At 24.7% G+C, this 18,931-nt stretch overlaps 5 protein-coding genes across 5 annotated transcripts; 3 read left to right on the top strand and 2 right to left on the bottom strand. All coding sequences in view use genetic code 6, as the record gives it.

The window, feature by feature from the left end:
* Positions 1 to 73: 73 nt before the first annotated feature.
* On the top strand, positions 74 to 5,518 carry TTHERM_00455480 (phage head-tail family protein, putative; the record flags this gene model as incomplete). The annotated part of the gene is made up of 18 exons (XM_001024154.3): positions 74 to 214; positions 315 to 656; positions 723 to 969; positions 1,030 to 1,187; positions 1,238 to 1,963; positions 2,027 to 2,318; positions 2,371 to 2,456; positions 2,510 to 2,584; positions 2,638 to 2,716; positions 2,772 to 2,836; positions 2,952 to 3,101; positions 3,152 to 3,490; positions 3,546 to 3,727; positions 3,805 to 3,979; positions 4,050 to 4,251; positions 4,298 to 4,387; positions 4,445 to 4,866; positions 4,928 to 5,518. The coding sequence occupies 18 exons, from the start codon at positions 74 to 76 to the stop codon at positions 5,516 to 5,518; spliced, it is 4,362 nt and encodes a 1,453-aa protein (XP_001024154.2).
* A 637-nt stretch (positions 5,519 to 6,155) lies between these two features.
* Positions 6,156 to 7,261, bottom strand: TTHERM_00455490 (haloacid dehalogenase-like hydrolase family protein; the record flags this gene model as incomplete). The annotated part of the gene is made up of 3 exons (XM_001024155.3): positions 6,156 to 6,782; positions 6,932 to 7,090; positions 7,172 to 7,261. 3 exons carry the CDS (start codon positions 7,259 to 7,261, stop codon positions 6,156 to 6,158), a joined length of 876 nt encoding a protein of 291 aa, XP_001024155.2.
* Positions 7,262 to 7,601: 340 nt separating this feature from the next.
* Positions 7,602 to 7,827, top strand: TTHERM_000455499 (hypothetical protein; the record flags this gene model as incomplete). Its single annotated transcript, XM_012800015.1, has 2 exons — positions 7,602 to 7,635; positions 7,712 to 7,827. The coding sequence occupies 2 exons, from the start codon at positions 7,602 to 7,604 to the stop codon at positions 7,825 to 7,827; spliced, it is 150 nt and encodes a 49-aa protein (XP_012655469.1).
* A 1,249-nt stretch (positions 7,828 to 9,076) lies between these two features.
* TTHERM_00455500 (JmjC domain protein) lies at positions 9,077 to 12,358 on the top strand (the record flags this gene model as incomplete). Its single annotated transcript, XM_001024156.2, has 5 exons — positions 9,077 to 9,898; positions 10,332 to 10,777; positions 11,438 to 11,858; positions 11,941 to 12,207; positions 12,302 to 12,358. The coding sequence occupies 5 exons, from the start codon at positions 9,077 to 9,079 to the stop codon at positions 12,356 to 12,358; spliced, it is 2,013 nt and encodes a 670-aa protein (XP_001024156.2).
* Positions 12,359 to 13,237: 879 nt separating this feature from the next.
* Positions 13,238 to 18,073, bottom strand: TTHERM_00455510 (ankyrin repeat protein; the record flags this gene model as incomplete). Its single annotated transcript, XM_001024157.2, has 1 exon — positions 13,238 to 18,073. One exon carries the CDS (start codon positions 18,071 to 18,073, stop codon positions 13,238 to 13,240), a length of 4,836 nt encoding a protein of 1,611 aa, XP_001024157.2.
* Between the last annotated feature and the right edge of the window lie 858 nt (positions 18,074 to 18,931).

Raw genomic sequence — 18,931 nt, forward strand, 5'->3', positions numbered from 1 at the left:
CCATTCTAATAAGTAAGCTGAGAAAAGCTTATAATTAATTACAGGTTAATAAGGAGGATTTATTTTTGATTGAATGAAGTCGCCAGTTGATGACTATGATGTCGATTTAGATAAGCTTGCTAAGCTTGAAAAAATGATAATTAGAGTAGATACAGATATTCATAAAATGTAATTAGATAATGATAAGACTAAGATAGTGGAAACTCTAAAAAAGGTGAAATTTATTGTTAATTTTAGATAATATTTCAATAAATTATCAAAAATGTGATTTTTTTGATGTGATTTTAAAATTATTTTTCATTTTAAATTCATAGACCCATGATATCTATTCTCTAATTTTAGGCGAATTACATTTTTAGCTTACTGAAATGAAACTAGAATCCTTTGGAAGTATCATATAGAAGATTTTTTTAGGAGAAAATACACTTTTGAATAGTTTACTTAAAGTCAAAACTAACTTGGAATACAATCCAAAGAAAATGATAGAAGATTTGGATTAACTTGGAAATAGAGCAAGAAGAAGAAACTCTTCTACCTAAGTGGCAGAGGCTAAAAAAGATGAATAGTTTATTCAATAAGCTAATGAAACAGTACTACAAAGTAAGAAAAAGGTTAAAGATCGCTTTAAATAAACAACAGATTTCGAAATTCCAAAGGTAGGTTTTATTTATTTACTTTAAATATTCATTTTATTTATAAATATTATAATTTTAATTAACTAGGTTTTCGCTGATAAAGGAACTGATACTGCATTAGATAGAGAGGACGCAAAAAATCTCAATAATGTATTGAAAAAAAATGAAGAGCTTGATGAAATAAGAAAAGAATTTGATGAATCTTCAAAGGAAATCGAAAATTTTTTGAAAAATAAAAATTTAATTAATTTTAATGATGAAAGATCAAAAGCCGAATCATCATTAAAGCACATGCTTAAAGACCTTTCATAAAAAAAGAGAAAAGCTGAGCAAAGTAATTTCTATTTGTAATAAGCAATAGATTTAAAGAAAATAAATTTTTTTTTATATTTAGTTGAAAGAGAAGGATAATCCCTTTTACAATTTGACCCTTATTAGTAAATGCAAAATAAAGCAAAATAAAATGCTAATGCTGCTTTAATTTTTGGTACTCCACCAGGCCATATTTTAAGAGATGGAAAGCTGATAGCTATTACTTCATAAGAAATATAAGTAATCTTTAAATATATATACTTAGATTTTATTTTATCAAAATAATAAAGACTGACAAAGATCCAAATTTAGAAAAAATAGCTAAAATGACTTAAGAAATGTAAACAAAATAAGCAAAATTTACTGAATTAGAAAAAAAAGTGAAAGAAATATAAAAAGATGCAGATATTTATAAAGAGCAATGCAAAAAATTGAACGATAAGATAAGTGAATTGAATGGTCTGGCTAAGAAGAAAGAGGAAGATTAGAAAAAAGAAAAAAAGGAAAGAGAAAAGCTTATTGTGATGGATGAAAAAGGTAAAGAGAGATTTAGGAGTATCGTTGAAGAGAACTACAGATTAAAGCTAAAGCTAAAGGAGCTAGTTGAAGAAATTAAACTTTTAGAAAAAGAAAACAAGGGAGCTTTAGAAAAATTCAAATAATTTATTATGAACAGTAATTTGACAGATGAATAAAAGCGTATGCTAATTGGAAAAGTAGAAGAATTATTTACTCTTGATCTTTCAAAGAGATTAAATATAAGAGAACTTGAACATTTAAGTAAAATAGATAATGATATGCTGAAAGATCCACTTATAAGAGCTATCATTGGTGATCCCGTGGCAATGGTCAAAAAGATAAAACAAGATGAAAAGGATAAGTAAAAATTAAGAGCTAGTCCTAATTATGATCCTGATTTTGATCCAAACCTCCTTGAAGATGGTTAAAGAATCATAACAAGAAAAGTCAAAAAGAAAATTAGAAGATTAAATTCAAAAGGTTAATGGGTTGAAGAGGTAAAATATAAATTTTTAAAGTTGTTAAGTCAATAAAATAATAAAAATATTTATTGATTTTAGGAAATAGAAGTTGAAGAAGAATGTGTTGTTGATAAAAACGGAAATATTATCAGAAGTAGAGAAAAACCTAAAGAAGGCTTCTCTATGGATCCCTCTATGCAAAATTTTATTAATAAGCATGGTGGATTAGCTATTGGAGGAGCTAAATTTAATTTACCATAAAAACCAAATAAACCATTAGCAAAAAATGGGTAGCCAATCAAAGAAGGAGAGTGGTTTGTAGATTAAAATGGCAATAGAGTAAAAATGACAAGGAATGCCAAAGGAGAAGAGGAATATGAAATTCAAGAAGGTAGAGAATTAATAAATATTATTTTAGCTAATGTTTTAATAAATTATAAAAGAATATATTGATGAGTTTGGTAACAAGTAAATAAGAAATAAGAAAATGATTATTTCAAAAGATAAAGACGGAAATGAAATTATAACTGTAATTTTTATGTCTTAAACAATAAAACTTAATCTAAAAATTTTTTATATTAGGAAGAATACATAGATCCTAAAACTGGTAAAAAGATTACAGTTTAGAAAAAAGTATTCAGAGACAAAGATGGAAATGTATAATTTATAATCACTCTTATAAATTTATTTATATTTGGATTTATTAATAGGAAGTCATTGAGGAAATAACAACTGATGCAAATGGCAATAAAATTACAAAAAGAACAAAAGTCTTAAGAGATAAAGATGGTAAAAATTATTAAATTTGTGAAGCAATAATTAAATAAAATTTAATATAAAATAGGAAATGAAATCATAGAGGAAGAAATCATTGATGAATTCGGTAATAAAATAATTGTGAGGAAAAAGGTAATTTTTATCAAGAAAAACTTTCATCAATTAAAATGCTATGAATAATAAATTCCATTTTTAATTATTATTTGGTAAATAAATTTTATTCACAATATGATTTTACTTAAAAAAGAAAATGAAAGATGCAAATGGAAATGATATTTGGGTGACTGAGACTATCAATGCTGATGGCAGCAAAACTATTGTCACTGAAAAAATAGGAAAAAATGGAGAAAGAATAATCATTGAGGAAAAGATAGATAAAAATGGAAAAAAGACAATTGTAATAATTTTTATTTTTTTCTTTATTTATTGTTAAAAAAAATATTAAAGACTGAGAAAAAGATAACTATTGGTAAAGATGGAAAGCCGATTATTGAAGAGACAATTATTGATGAAAAAGGAAATAGGATTGTTAAAACTATCAAGTAAGATGTCGATGCATTTGGTAATGTCATCACAACTGAAGAGGCTGTAGATGAAAACGGTAATAAAATAATCAAAAAGACAAAAATGATCATAGATAAAGATGGAAATTAAGTTAAAGTTGAAGAAATAATAGATGCTAATGGAAACAAAATCACTAAGTATACAAAGCAAATAGTAGACAAAGATGGAAATATAATTACAGTTGAAGAAACTGTAGATGAATACGGAAATAAAATCACTAAAGTAAGATAAAAACAAACATCAATAATTAATTATTGTGTAAAATATTTATTTATAGAAAATAAAAAGAATGTTTGACAAAGATGGAAATGAAATTATAGAAGAAGAAATTATAGATGCAAATGGAAATCGTATAATTATTAGGACAAAAAAGAACAAAGATGGTTCAGTAGAAGAAGAAAGGTACAATCCAGAAACAGGAGAGAGGATTATTGTTAAGAAAAGAATAGATGCTAATGGGTACACATACATTCATTCATTTATTATTCTTAAATATTTATATTTACTTAAATAATTTAAATTATTTATTTATTTAGTCGAGAAATTATTGAAGAAACGAGAATTGACAAAAACGGAAAGTCAGTTACTACTACTAAGGTCATAAGTACTGATAAATTTGGCAATAAGATTATTGAAGAATCTTATATTGATCCAGAAACTGGATAAAGAGTTACTGTTAGAAAAAAAGTAACTAAAGATAAAAATGGAAATGTATTTAATTACTTCATTCATTCATTATTGATAAAGTTTATTTTAACATACAATACGTTTTTTTGAACAGGATGTAGTAGAAGAAACAATTATTGATGAAAATGGAAGAGTTAAAACTGTTAAAAAGAGGGTATTTAAAGATAAAGATGGCAGAGACGTAATTGAGGAAGAGATTACTGATGCTGATGGTAAAAAATACAAAATTAGAACTAAAGTTTACAAAGATGCAGATGGAAATGAAATTATTGAAGAGGAAAGAATAGACGAATTTGGTAATAAATAAATATTAGTTTATATTTAACTAAATAATATAATTAGGTAATAGAGTTATTGTGAGAAGGAAGAAAGATAAAGATGGCAGAGAAATAGTTGAAGAAATAAGAATAGATGCTAATGGAAATAAAACAGGTTTTTAGAATTAATTTAAAAAAAAAAGTGTTTATTAATTTTTATTTTTTTTAAAAGTTATTCATAAGATAATCAATAAAGATGGTACTATAGAGGAGACTATAATTGACTCAAAAGGAAATATTACAAAGACTAAAAGAAAATAAGGAACTGAAGATAAAGAAATTTAAGTTAACAGCATTTTTGGAGCAAACTCTGTTGTAAGCACTTAAGATTTATAAAGAATACTAGTAAATCTTGGCTGTACCGAGGAAGATGCTAAGATGATTGTAGATGCTATTATGAACTACATTCACAAAGGTACTCCATTTATATTAGGTGAAAATATGGATGACTATGCTAAGCTTAAGAATGCTCAAAACAAACATAATGATAATCTTAAAGATTTAAAAGAATAGAGAAAAAGAGAAATGGAAGAAATTCGCAAAAAGCGTGAAGAAGAAAGAGTTGCTAAATTAAAAGAGATTCAAGCCTAAAAAGTAAATTATTTTAAATAGTCTTAAGTCTAATTTGAAACTAATGCAAATGTATAATAAAAAGGATGCTCGTAAGAGAAAGTAGGAAGAAGAGAACGACGAAGATTTGGATGTTATAGATGATAAAATGAATGAGGATGAGCAGGCAGAAGCTTTGTTTAAAAAATTAAAAAATCAAAAATCGATGATGGGAGAATTATTAAGAAATATTAGAAACTAGTTAGGTTTAAATGGCGATTAGGAAATAACTTTAGAATAGTTTAAAGAGTATATGGAGAAATATAAATAAGTGCACTCAAAATGCGGAGAGAATTGTCCTCATTTAAAGAGATTCTATGCTAAGTTAGGGTTCATCTAGAATAAATATAAAAGAAAATTCTTAAAGATGAAAGATACTAAAATTAATGCATTCTAAGGAAAGAACTCAAGTAAAGAGAAGCTACCTAAGATCATGAGCAACTGTAAATCCAATTAGAAATATTTTATATTTTATAAGTGTTTTTCTTTTTAAATCAGCTAAGGGATTATCAGACAGTGGGAAATCATTTTCTTCATCTTTTTACAAAAATACTCAGATGAACTAATCGAATATTGTTTACAAAAGCTAAAGTAGTTAGTAATCTCCTACTAATAACATGTATACAAATGGAAATGAAACTTTAACTGAATAAGATTCCATCAAAGGAGATTTTGATTTGAATAAAAATGCGAAATAAAATAATTAGCTTTAGGGAGATAAACCTGAATATGATTAAGATGAATATGAAGACGAATAAAATGATGATATTGATGGTGATGAAAACGATTACGAAGTTGATGATGATGATGGTTTAGGCATGGTTAATGAAGAAGCTAAAATTTGATGCAGTTAAGGAAATACTTACTTTAAAAATAAATTATAAGCTTAAAAAATTAATCACTAAAATATAAAATTATATGTTTTAATTTATGCAAAAGAAAAATATATTTGACTAATTAAATCATTTTATCATATATTTAATAAGCAAGCGTTTTATTTCAAGAAATTTATTCAAAATCTTTTGGTTTTTATAAAATTTCAATTTTTTTTTTTTTGAGCATATACTTACAACAAATAAATTAATTACAATCTAAACTTAAATGGTATTTATTTAATCATTTTAGAATAATTCATTTATTTTTTAATTAAGAGTTTACAAAATATAAAATATTTTTTATAAAAACTATTCATTTATAAGAAATATCTTCAAGTTTTTTATATTTTTTGAAATATCGTTGTTATTTTTTAAATTAGATATGAAAAAATATATATTTCAAGCACTATCAGCATAATAAGTAGGAACAAACAAGCCTTCTTCTACTGTTTTTTTTAATAGATTTTCATCAGTTACACCTGTCATGACTAGAAGTGTGTCTAATCCAGCATTTTAGCCTAAAGCAATATCAGTATCTAAATTATCACCGATCATGATAGCTTCTGATTTATTGATATTGTATTGGTTACATAATAAGTCTACCACAAAGCTATTGGGTTTTCCTGTTATTAATGGTCTTGTGTCACACCCAAAAGCAATTGCATTAACTATAGTACCACCACCAGGCATTTTCTTACCTCCAGCCATAATATATTTATCTTCGTTAGTGGCGATAAACTTAGCACCATTTTGAATGTAGCTGCTAGCATAGGCCATCATTGCATAATTAAATTCATAATTTATGCCTACTACAACAGCACCAACTTCGCTGTCAAGCTTAAGATTTTCAAACTCATCAGCAGTCATTTCTTTGCTTTAGTTGTGATGCTCATTACTCCATATATAATCAATACCATAGTTAGCTAATTCTTCACAAATTCCCTTCATACCTACAACATAGCACTTCTTTACATTTGGTAGATTGTTCTTTATATAATATGCTGCAATACTTGAAGCTGCAAAAACCTAAATCATTTTTATTTTTAAAAATTTAAGCATATTTTTATATAAAATATTATTTTTAAATTATGACTAAATAAGCTATTTCATATTTTTCTAGTTTTTTTTCATGCTATATAATTACATCAAAACAAACAAATATGTATTTTTATTACCCTTTCTTCCTCTGTTTCGACTCCTAAAGCTCTCAATTTTTCAACATAAGTCTTTCTTGATCTACTGCTATTGTTAGTAATGAAGAAGCATTACTTTCCTTCTTTTTTTAACTGCTAGTAAGTGTCAATAGCATTTTATATTTTATGAGAGCCATTCCACTATTATATCAAAAAGTTGAATAGATTATATTAAAAATATTATAAAAAGCTAATTATCAAATGTTAAAAATAAATTTTTACATAAACGCCATCCATATCGAAAAAGAATGCTTTATATTTGTCCTTCAATTCTAAAAGATTTTTTACTTTTTAAGGAAATTTAGATGCCATTTTTTTTAATTCTTATTCTAAGGATTTTTCTAAATATCTTTTAATTAGCAAATAAATATATAATTATTTATGTTTCAATAGATATGTTTATAGAAGGACTATATATAGAAGAAGATATTTAAAGAAGAAGTATTTGACGTATATTAAATACTTTACATTAGATAATATTTTTTTTTAAATAAGAAAACGAAAAATTAATTAATCAACATTTCAGCAACTCTGATTAACAATAAAGCAAAAAACCAAGTTTTAATTTAACTGCAATAAATTTATGCGCATCTTATGAAAATCCGTTTGTTTTAGTTGCATTTTTAGTAAAAATTATCTCTTTCAAAATATTATGAAATTTAGATTTCTATTTTAAATGGGAATAAGTAATTTTTTTCTTTTATTTAATTGAGTTTTTATTATTTTACTTGTTTTTTTAAGCACTTTTTTTTCCTAAAAAAGCATTAGAATCAATAAAATAATTCAACAGAAATGATCTCAGTTAACTTAAAAAATATTAAAAACTGGCCAATTCTGTCAAAAATTTGCATTCGCTTATGATATTGTATAAATATTGATTTTTAGTTCTTTTGTTTTTTCTAATTTAATCATATTAATTTATGCTTTATTTGTGCTTAAAAAAATGTTATAAACCTTACTATTTCCAATATTTTTTGGTGGAAAAGTTTGCTGAAATAAAAATGAGAGTAGTTGATCAGCTTATTGGTCACTCTGAATCAACAAGCTAAATAAATTTTATAAGTATTAATTGGTAATAAAAGTAAATACTTTGAGAAAGTGATCTACTATTGTGCTTATATTGAGAAAATTTAAAAAGAGCCAGCTAATTATTCTTGGTTGTATGCGTAATTATTGGATTGAAATTAATCTGTATTAAAAAAAAAACTGCAATAGAAACAAAGGAAATCAACTCTTCTTATTGTAAAAGAAGAAATTATTAAAAACGAGCCAGTATCAAACAAAATGTATTTATAAAATGTGACTTTTTCACATGATAAATTCTAAAGCTTTTTAACAAAATTTATTTGGTAAATAGTTTTGTTTATTATCATTTCATAGAAATATTTTTATGTATTCGTATATTTTATTCAGTTTTCTGAGACGATGTCTAAGAAATTATAAAAAAATTTAAATCTTTAAGAGTTATTTTAAGGTGTTATAATTTTATTTTCTGTAATCTGGGTGGCTACTTAGGAATTTATTTTTCTCTTTAAATCTTAAGGGGATTATTAGGCTGATCGATTCTACTAAAAATTTATTTTAAAAGGACTATAAATTAAATTAGGGAGAGTAGGTGGGTATAAAAATTTTAAAGTAAAGTAGGAATTAAAAGTGGCTGGCTTTAAAAAAAATAGATTGGCTAAAATGAGATTAATTAATTATGGATTGTTTAATATTAACTAGTTTTGATTTTGCTTATTAAATATAGATTTTTTATATATTTAAATTTTAGATACTCATTTTAATAAATTATAATTAACAAAAAATAAAAATCAAAAGAAAGGACGCTTGACATTTAATTCTCCCACCAGACTTGCTAGATTGACTTTATCGCTAAGTAATACATTTAAAAATAAAGGAGCAAGAATAATAAATAATATTAAAGATAAAGTTGATCTTTTTGTTTCAGTTTGTTGATTATTAAATTAAATCAATTGCATCAATTTTCATTCTAATTTATTTATTTAAAATAAAAAGACAACAGCACAAATTTTAAAAAAATTGTTTTGATAAAACAATTGCTTTTATTTACAAATTTAAGAAAAATCTCAAACTAAAATATTTAAATAATTTTCTAAGTAACTAATGGGTAGAGGTGATAGGTGCAGTGTTAGAACTAAAAAATGCCCAAAAACGGCTGAAAAATCTAAACAAAAGGCACATACAAAATAAATATCAAAAAAAATTTAAAACTCTCACGGGAATACGTGCACCATAAATGTAAACACCCATGCTATACTAAGTAACTCAACAGCTATAAAGGTAAAGGCTAGAAAGGTATCTTAAAAACGCATACCTTCCAATAAAATGATTTCCACTGAAGATTAGAAAGTAGAAAGAAATGTTAAAAATCCATCGCTTATACTTATTGAAGATGAATCCCATTCCACGAATTTTGAATCATACGCAAGTCCGAGAATGAATTGTGTAGTAAGCTAGTCACCAGCTAATAGCCCTTCTTAAGACTATAATAATTAAGACTATTGCTCTCATAACTAGCATTTGCACCCGAACTAGAACTCAATATTCTACTCAATGAGATGCGGTGGCAATGTATAGTAGTAGTCTAGAAATGGTAGCAAGACTTCTATTGAGAACATTAAATCACATCAATCAATCAATTTTTAGGGTGAAGATCTATTAAGTCTTAATCCACTTTAAAACCCTAAAATGCGCTTACCTTCCGAGTATTCTTCTTTTATCGAAGTACCTACAGTATTTCCTACTGAAGAGGAATTCAAAGACCCCTATAAATTATTTGCTATGTTACATCAATAGGGTTATCACAAACATGGAATAGTTAAAATTATCCCTCCTAAGTCTTGGAAACCCTAATATAATTTTGATAAAATTACAGAAAAAGTTACAACAAGAACTCAAATCTTGGCTGAGCTCTCGCAAGCCTAGGTAAATATTTAGAATATTTAAATAAATATAAAATGATGGAGAATTTTTAGTATGTTTCTTAAAGTAGGAGTGATATTAAAGGGAGTATAAAAATCTTAAAATAAATCTATTTTTACTTTTTTTGACATTAAAAAATAGCTTTGATTAAGCTAATACAAATATAATTTCTGATTCAGCTGTCTCTTAATATTGATTATAAAAATTCAGCTTCTAAATTTATAGACATAGCAGAATGAATCTAAATGAGTGGATTTTATTGCACCAAATTTATTTTACTCTAATCCTACTTTTATAGCTCTTATTAAAAACAAACAAATTAATTTCTCCTTCTTTACTTAAAAAATTAATCAGCGGTTCAATAATTTTACAAAATAATTTTGTATGAACTTGATAAAATATTAATATTTTATTTTTAAAATATATTTATTAATAGCCTTTCTCTTAAAATAATGACTAATACACTTACAAAGAATTTAAAAAGATGGCAGATGATTTTAAAAAAACGTATAAATTTTAGACCAAAACAAACTTTTAGAACGAATATCGTTAAATTGAATATGAGTTTTGGGAGCATGTAGAGCACCCCGAACTATTCAAGGACGAGCTAGAAGTTGAATATGCTGCCGACTTACCCTCAAAAAAATATGGATCAGCATTCTCTGTTATGGATAACATGCACAACTCTACCTTCAATTTGAATAACATCAACTCTATAAAAAATTCTCTATTTTAGCACTTTTCTAAAGACCACAGTGGCATAAGTGGGATCAGTAATCCTTGGGTATATTTAGGAATGATGTTTGCTTCTTTTTGCTGGCACGTAGAAGATTTATATATGTGCGCCTTAAATTATTTACACATAGGAGAAGCTAAAACTTGGTAATTATTTTATTATTTTATCCTCAATTTAATGAATAAATTTTTTTTTCTATTTCCTTCATTAAAACTTTTAGCTTATTTTTCTATTTCGAATTATTTTTTGTGTGATAATTTAAAAAAATCACAATCTAAAAAGATTAAATGGCTTCCTTCATTATTTTAAATTACATTTATTATTTTAAGGAAAGCCATTCATTCTACTAATCCTAATTAATTCAATCATATTTTTACATATCAATCTATTAATTATGCATTGGCTAGATAGATCGCATTCAAGTTTTTTTAAATACAAGCAAATTCCCCCCTTTATTCATATGTATTCATTTACAATACAAAGACTATTAAATAAATGTATTAAATCAAGATTCTTTACTATCTGCACATTTTGTAAATATTCATATTATGGAAATCTAACAGATGGAGGTTTTATTAATTTTTATCTAAGGAATTATTAAATTACGTCATATCACATTAGTATTTTTAGATAAAATTTAAAAAATTCCAACTTAAATTTTGCACTTTTTTAATACTTTTTTCTTCCAAAATTGAAAAAAATTAATGCATTTGATAAAGATTAAAGTTATATTTAAATAATCATTAAGAAATTTAAGTCGTTTAAATTAACTGCAAGTCTCATTTCAAATTTATTTTTTTTAAAAGGTATGGCATTCCTCCAGAATACAAATACAAGTTTGAAGAAGTCTATAAGAAAACATATCCTCAAATTTTCAAAAAGAAGCCTGATGTTTTATTTCACATTAATTTGATGCTATCTCCTGCTGTTGCTTTAGAAAATGGGATACCAGTTTACAGAACTGAATAAAAACCAGGCGAGTTTATATTTACATTCCCTAAAACATACCATGCTGGATTCTCTCATGGATTTAATTGTGGAGAGGCTGTGAATGTAATTACTTTTGATTGGTTCTAAAATTATTAAGAGGCTGTATAGTACTATTAAACAATAAAACACCCGACTAAAAATTATTTTAAGAGTGCCTCTTTTGCTGTTGAATGGTTAATTTCTTAAGTTATTATGAACATGGAATAATCAAAATTCGATCTTTCAACTTTAGTTAAAGTAATTTTCTTGAAAATTAGCAAGCATTAATTTAATTTTTTTAAACATTTTAAATAAAATTTATATTTGTTATTAAACTTAGATAAAAGAGGAATGGAGCAAAATTGTTTAAGCAGAGTAGTAAAAAAGAAAAAAAGTTTTAGCCAAATATGGAGAAGAAAATGTAAAAATATGCGAGTTTTCAAACAAAAAGGAAAGATATGACAGACATATCTGCTGGCTTTGTGGATATTATAGTTTTTACAGCTACTTATTTTGTAATAGTTGTATTAAAAAGAGTTGCACCAGCCATGATACTCCTTGTAAGTGCAATAAAACTCCTTAACTTTTCATTCGCTTTACAGATGAGGTAATTATAATTTATAAATAAATTAGCTTTCTTTACTTTAGAAACATTTAAAAAATAAATGAATAAAATATAATATATTTTTTTACAAAAAAAGGACTTTGCAGAGTAGGAAGAAATAATAAATTAAAAAATGAAAGAATGCTCCTAATGAAAATCAATATTTTTGATGCATGTCTAATAAAAGAACATTTCAAATACTGATATTAACAATTTCCAAAAATATTTTAAAAAATAATAAAAAAGTATGCTTTTTAACATAAATCAAAAATAATCAAACACACAAATACTCAATTTGCTTCTCATAGATAAAATTAATATTCAAAAAACATTAATTCTTTTAAAATATATAATAATCTAAATATATAAAAAACAATATTTTGTTTTAAAGAAATAATTGTTATTAGTTTTTTTGCAGGAAAAAAGACTGAATGAAAATGAATTTAGATGATTATTTCTCATTAACATATATATATATATAATAAACACTCCTTATTACTGCTTTTAAAATTATTAAACTGTGTCTTATTTCTGTAAATACAACATATAGTATATTTTTTAAGTTTATTTTTTAATTAATTACTTATTCCTTATTTTTTTTGTTACATTCTTTTTATACTTTATTTTTAAAACCTAACTAACATTTTTATCTTAATTCTAATAATAATCATAAAAATAATTTACCCTAGGTACTCATCAAAAAGGATGATTTTCGAATAAGGAGGGAAAATTCTCAAAATAAAACATGGCCCTTACCGAAGTTTAAATATGGTGAGGTGTAGGCCTGAATTAATAATAATTGACGGTATTTTAATTGAAATATTAAAATTATTAACAAATAAAAAAAAGAAGTGTAAATTAATTCAAAATAAAATAATATTTTAAGATATAAAGTTACATATGATGAAATTTTATATGTTGATTACATATAATATTTCGGAAGTAGCAAAATTTAAATAGGTTATTTATGAAATTTTTTAAAAATAATTATTATAGGTTTTTAGTATTAAATTATTTCTATACAAAATTGAAATCATTAAATTTATTGCGAAAATGAGAATCTTTTTTACAATGAAGATACTTTAGGTTTTTGCAAATTATATTATGTAAATCTAATAGATGGCTGTTCAATTTAACACGAATCGTATTCTTCTTCTGTTGGTAATGTTTGCATCAATTAGGTTTCATTCAAAATTTAATTTTTTGATGAAGGATTTAAAAATTATTGTTACACTCTTTATACCGTTTCATAGTAGTAAAGTGGGTTTGTTAGCATTAAGCATTCATCATAATTTTGATTAAGTTAAGTAGGCTAATATTAGGTATTCATAATTTAGAAAGAGGATTAAAATGAATCTCTCTTCTATGAAGAAAAAGATGCATTTGAAAAGTGTCTTTCAGATTAAGTTATTTAAGTTAGGGAGTTTGATTAATTAAAAGAGTCTAATTATTGATATAGTGCTAATACATTGTTTTATGGGAATAGTTGTTAGAAAAAGATTTATAAAACTCTAAAATCTTGTATTTTCTAAAGCAAGTAACTTCTCTGCATATTGACCCAATCTTTTTCAAGTTTGATTTCTTTTATTTAAGAATTAGTTATCATTTTTAGATTATATATTTAAGATGATAATTGCTAGTTTTTATTATATAAGAATAAGTATATTTGATTAATTGTTAGATTAAACTGAGTAATTGCACTTGTAATTGATTGTTGTAAGTTTTAAACTTCAATTTAAAACGAATCCTTAAAATTATTGTTTGTAAGTAATTCTTTTAGCATTCCTTTGAGCTAAGATTCAATATCCTTAATACTACTTAGACTTTCTAATTTTTTGTTTAAAACTATTTCTTGATTTTTAATTTTAAAGTCTAAATTTTTTAGTGACTGAAGTAATTGATCTATTTTTTTTTACGTTTTCAACTAAAAGCAATTATAATTCCAAATTTTTTCATTGTTATTCATATCCTAGTTGGCAATATAGTTTTATCCTTTAGCTTATTCAGTAGGTTCAATCATCTTTTAATTGTAAAGGGTAGATAAATTGCTTTTAAATACATTTTTTATATTTTCTGTGTAGTTCTTTTTTATCTTTATAGGTTAAGGAGCTGAATTAATTACTTTTTTATATTTATTATTTTGTTCATTTTAAACATCATCATTTGGAGTAAGTTATCCTAAAATTGGTTAAATGTGTTTTAAATTATTTGGTGAATATGGCATTGTGCGAAGGGAAAAACTTTCATTTAGAGATTCCTCAAAATTTTCTTAAAGCTCATCTATATTCTGTTCTCCTTCTCCACAAGATGAAAGACTTTCCTCAAAACTTTCTTCTAGTAATTCTTTTAACTTTTCTGTATCTTATATTACATCACATAATTTAGAAGGTTTGGCACAATTAGTCTTAAAATACAAATTCTAGTTTTTAGATTTTTAAAAGATTTTTGGGTTACTATTTCCATTTAGCTGTTTGATACTGCTCTCTTCCAAACTATCTAAATCCTCTGTTTTAATATCACATTTATTATTATTTTTTTCTTCTTGCAATTTATCCTATATCAGCTTCGGCTATAACTTCGTCCATGAAAATATCTAGCTTGCTTTCACCCCTTATTCTTCACTTACCAATTCTTAAGAAAAATCTATTTCAGCTAAATCAAATTTATTATTATTACTATTAAATGCTTAGTTTGTTTAATGTTTATTCTTTTAATTTATTAAGTGAGTTAGGTTAGTTGAAATTTAGCTTTTTTGAATTTGATTTTAATTGAGATAATTATTTTATAAGTCTGTATATTATGTCAATTGTTAAGATTAGTTTTGTTAATTGTTCGTAGCATAATTATTTATAGTAGCGAGTTCATCTGATGCATTCAAAGCAGACTCACTATTTAAGTTATCGTTAGAAAAGCTTTCCAGCAAATTTTATACTTTGTTTTATTAATGCTAGGGCAAGGTACGAATTGGATACATTTTATTCTAATATTTTTGGAAATCTTCCCTTGATTTTCTAAAGGCTTGTAGAGAGCTTTAAATAATAAATGAACCTAAATAATGTTGATTATCTTTCTCTTAAAAACTGTTGAAGCAAGATTAATGCAGGGAAGTTTGTTCTTTCAATTAATTTAAACTTTCAGTTTTCTTAATATGTGTTGAATTAAATTAATCATCTAAATAATTTTATTACTAATTTTTAAATTCGGTTTCATAATTTTTCTCAATGTTTGATGCAGTTTTAGAAGATTATTTATTATTTGTTTATTTTTTATTTAAGTGATTTTCAGAGTTAATCGTTTTAAATTCATTGATATCTAAAATTTTATCATTTTGGTAAGGTGAATAATATGAATTGAAATATGCTATGCTATTGTTATTATGTTTGAATTGATTTAATATTTGAAGTTAAGGATTACTGTGCTCAATTTTCTTATTATTGTTTTCTTAATACTCTTAATTGTTTATATAAATCAAGGATCTCTCAGCCATCTGGTTTTAGTTCTGCTGCGAATTATTGAGAACTGAGAGACGTGAATTTTAGTTAATTTGGTCATAAAAATTATATGCCTTACTTTTTTGGAAAGGATTTATTTGTATTTAATCATCGTCCTAGCAGTCATACATCTTATTTTCTATAACTTTAATAGTGTCTTAATTTATGAAGAAGTCTGTTAACCTCACTTCCCATCTTTTTAGAAGCTTGCTAATAGTTGAGTGTCTCTAAGAAAAACTGTAAGGAGTTCTATCAAATCTATTTCTGATGGTAAAATTGTAGTTTTCTTTTAAAATAAGATACTCAACTATATCAGTAAAACAATTTAGACACGAAATATGAAGAATATTCATTTTTTCTTCTCCTCCCTTCTAATAGATTTTAAATAGAATTTTAATTTTTTCTTAATTTAATTTGGATTCATAATTGTGGTCTGTCTTTTAAAGAAAATCTGGATTGCTTTTATTATCTTACTTATTGAGTAAGGCCTACATTTTATTATAATTAAATGCATATTGGATTGCTAATAAATAGCCCTTTTTAGCAGCAATATGAAGAGGACTCCATTTATTCTAATTTAAAATATTAGGATCAGCAAAATTTTCGAGCAACAAATCTCCTATTCTCGCAGCTTCCTTAGGATTGTTTTCAAACACCTTAAATAATATATGCATGCAGCTATTCTTTTCTTTGTCTAAATGATTTATATTTGCTCCTCTATCTATTAAATCTTTGACCAAGTAGTATTATAATTTACCCACAGCTAAAAGTAAACATGAAGATCCGCTAAACCCAGAACCGATATTTACATCGGCTCCTCTATAAATAAGAATTTTAGCACAATAATATTATTCCTCTTTTATAGCAAGAGAAAGTGGTGAGTGACACTGTTTGTCAAGAGGATTTATAAATTATTAAAAATCATAATTGAGTAAGCTTTGTAAAGCTCCTACATCTTCATTGTAAACTGCCTAATGAACAAGAGTACCACCTGACTCAGGAGAAACAACTCTATAGAGGTCAAATACTTTCGAATAAGCTCTTAAAAATTTCAAAAAGCTAAAAGTTTAGTTTGTAAAATCGATGTTCTACAAAAATGATTCCATGTTTTTATCTTAATTATTGTTGTTTTAAATACTATTCGAATCTCCATTCGAGAGATTCTTTTAAGAAGCAGTTTAAGAATTGTATCTGAAAACAGAAGTACTGCATGGCATTTTTAGGTTATCTATTCGAATATTATCCAAGTTTTTTTATGAATTAGAGTTGTATAAATCTTTTTTAACAGCAGCTATTAAAATTTAAATGGCTGATTCATTTTGGGTTATATTCATGGGAGGATTTGCATATCGAAACCAATCAATTGAAAATTCTTTTAAAGTACTTTCTACTTTAATTATTGATGATGGAATGTATTCGAAATCATTTGATGTAAGGTTCAAGACAGAGAGTTAAGGTAAATTGAAGATTTCTTCGGGGATTACTTCTATATGATTCAAACCAAAATCAACAGTTGTTAAATATTAAGATTTTTATATACTAACCGGTATATACTTTACAAGATTATTCGAAATTGAAAACTCCCTTAGTTCTGTAAATTTATCAAACACTAAATCAGGAATAGATTTAATATAGTTATTATCAAGCTTCAAGGATCGCAATTCGCTTAACTCGAATATTTCATAAGGAATATCCTACAGCTTATTCTAGCTAAGCTCCAGCTTCGTAATTTTTTTCCAATCTTTTGCATTTACAAAATTACTCAAATGAGTGTATTCCTTTTTGGTAATTGCTAAAGAGAAGCCAACTAAGTTTGGAGATTATTTATTTGGATTGCTTTTTTCTGTTTGGTTTTGTATCTAATTTTTATTGGACTCTCCTTCAATAAATGAAGAGGTGAACACTTCTATCTATGGATAATTTTATTAATTGAAATTATTCTTTATAGAAATAGAAGTTAGATTTATATTTTTGAGCTATTGAGCCATAAAATCTGTTTAATGCTACTTTTTTATTTGACCAAAACCAAACGGATCGCTATCATCTTAATTGGTTCTTAGGGAAGTAGTTAAGCTTTTACATTAAAAACTAATTTATTTATCTTTAATTTATCTATCGATTGGATTTTCGGTACTTTTCGATTTTTCTAAAGAGATTGAAGGAGGAAATAAGCTCATTTTCTAGCTAGAGTCTATTTTTTTTAAGCTTTTTTCAATTCTAACATTACCATTATTTTGTTCATTCTTACTTTATTAACTTGGTGTTGTAATTTTGTTGCTTTGCTACATTTTTTATAAGGCATTTAAATTTTCTGATGATATCATTAGCTACTTGAGATTGCCCTTAGGACTTCTTCCTGTTAATTTCTCCCTTATCATTTCTTAATTTAATTGGGAGCTATCAATAAATGACCTTTAATTTGAATCAGCTAATAAGTAAGTAACTAAGTATACACTATTAATTCAAAGGCTTTTGAAAATTTATTAAGATATTTGATATTTAAAATCCTTCTATGATAATATTTGCAATATTAGTTAGATTTTATATAAGTTTGATGCTTTGTTGTGTATTTTCCAAAATGGAGTGCTATAAATTTAAATATTGTCTTTGAAAACAAAAAAATATTTAATTAAATTAATAATTATTATTGTTAATTCTTATAAGTAAAGTGTGAATATAAACAACTTTTTTTTAATTTTTGCGATTTTATTTCTAAAGTAAATTACTTTTTCAGACTATTTTTAATCTATTAATATATATAAATCTATATTCATAAATACATTTATAAAAAATAAATATTTAATATTTATTTTGAGGTTAAAAACTTAATCAGTCGATACATTCTTCAAAACAGACACTAATTATTTTACATAATTGTTTGAAAAAATAATTAAAATGTAAAAATCCCAAAATGAATAATGAATTATGATATTATTTTAAAAAAATTTAATTTAAAATAACTATTTATTAAGTTAAAAAAATTTTTTTTTTTCTCAAATATTTTTTTAAATGAATATTGATAATATTAAAGTAAATGTTTTTTTATTTAATGAATTAATATTAAAATTTAAACGATTTCATTCAGTTTAATTTTTAATGGATATAATTAAATATTGAAATTTTGGATTATTATTAAGCTATACCATTAATATGCTTTTTTAAAATACAATCAATAAACTATGAATTAATTAACATTTTATGAAGAAATATTTATTTTAATTATTGTAATATTTTAA

Source organism: Tetrahymena thermophila, assembly GCF_000189635.1.
Source record: "Tetrahymena thermophila SB210 genomic scaffold scf_8254395, whole genome shotgun sequence".
NCBI lineage: Eukaryota > Ciliophora > Oligohymenophorea > Hymenostomatida > Tetrahymenidae > Tetrahymena > Tetrahymena thermophila.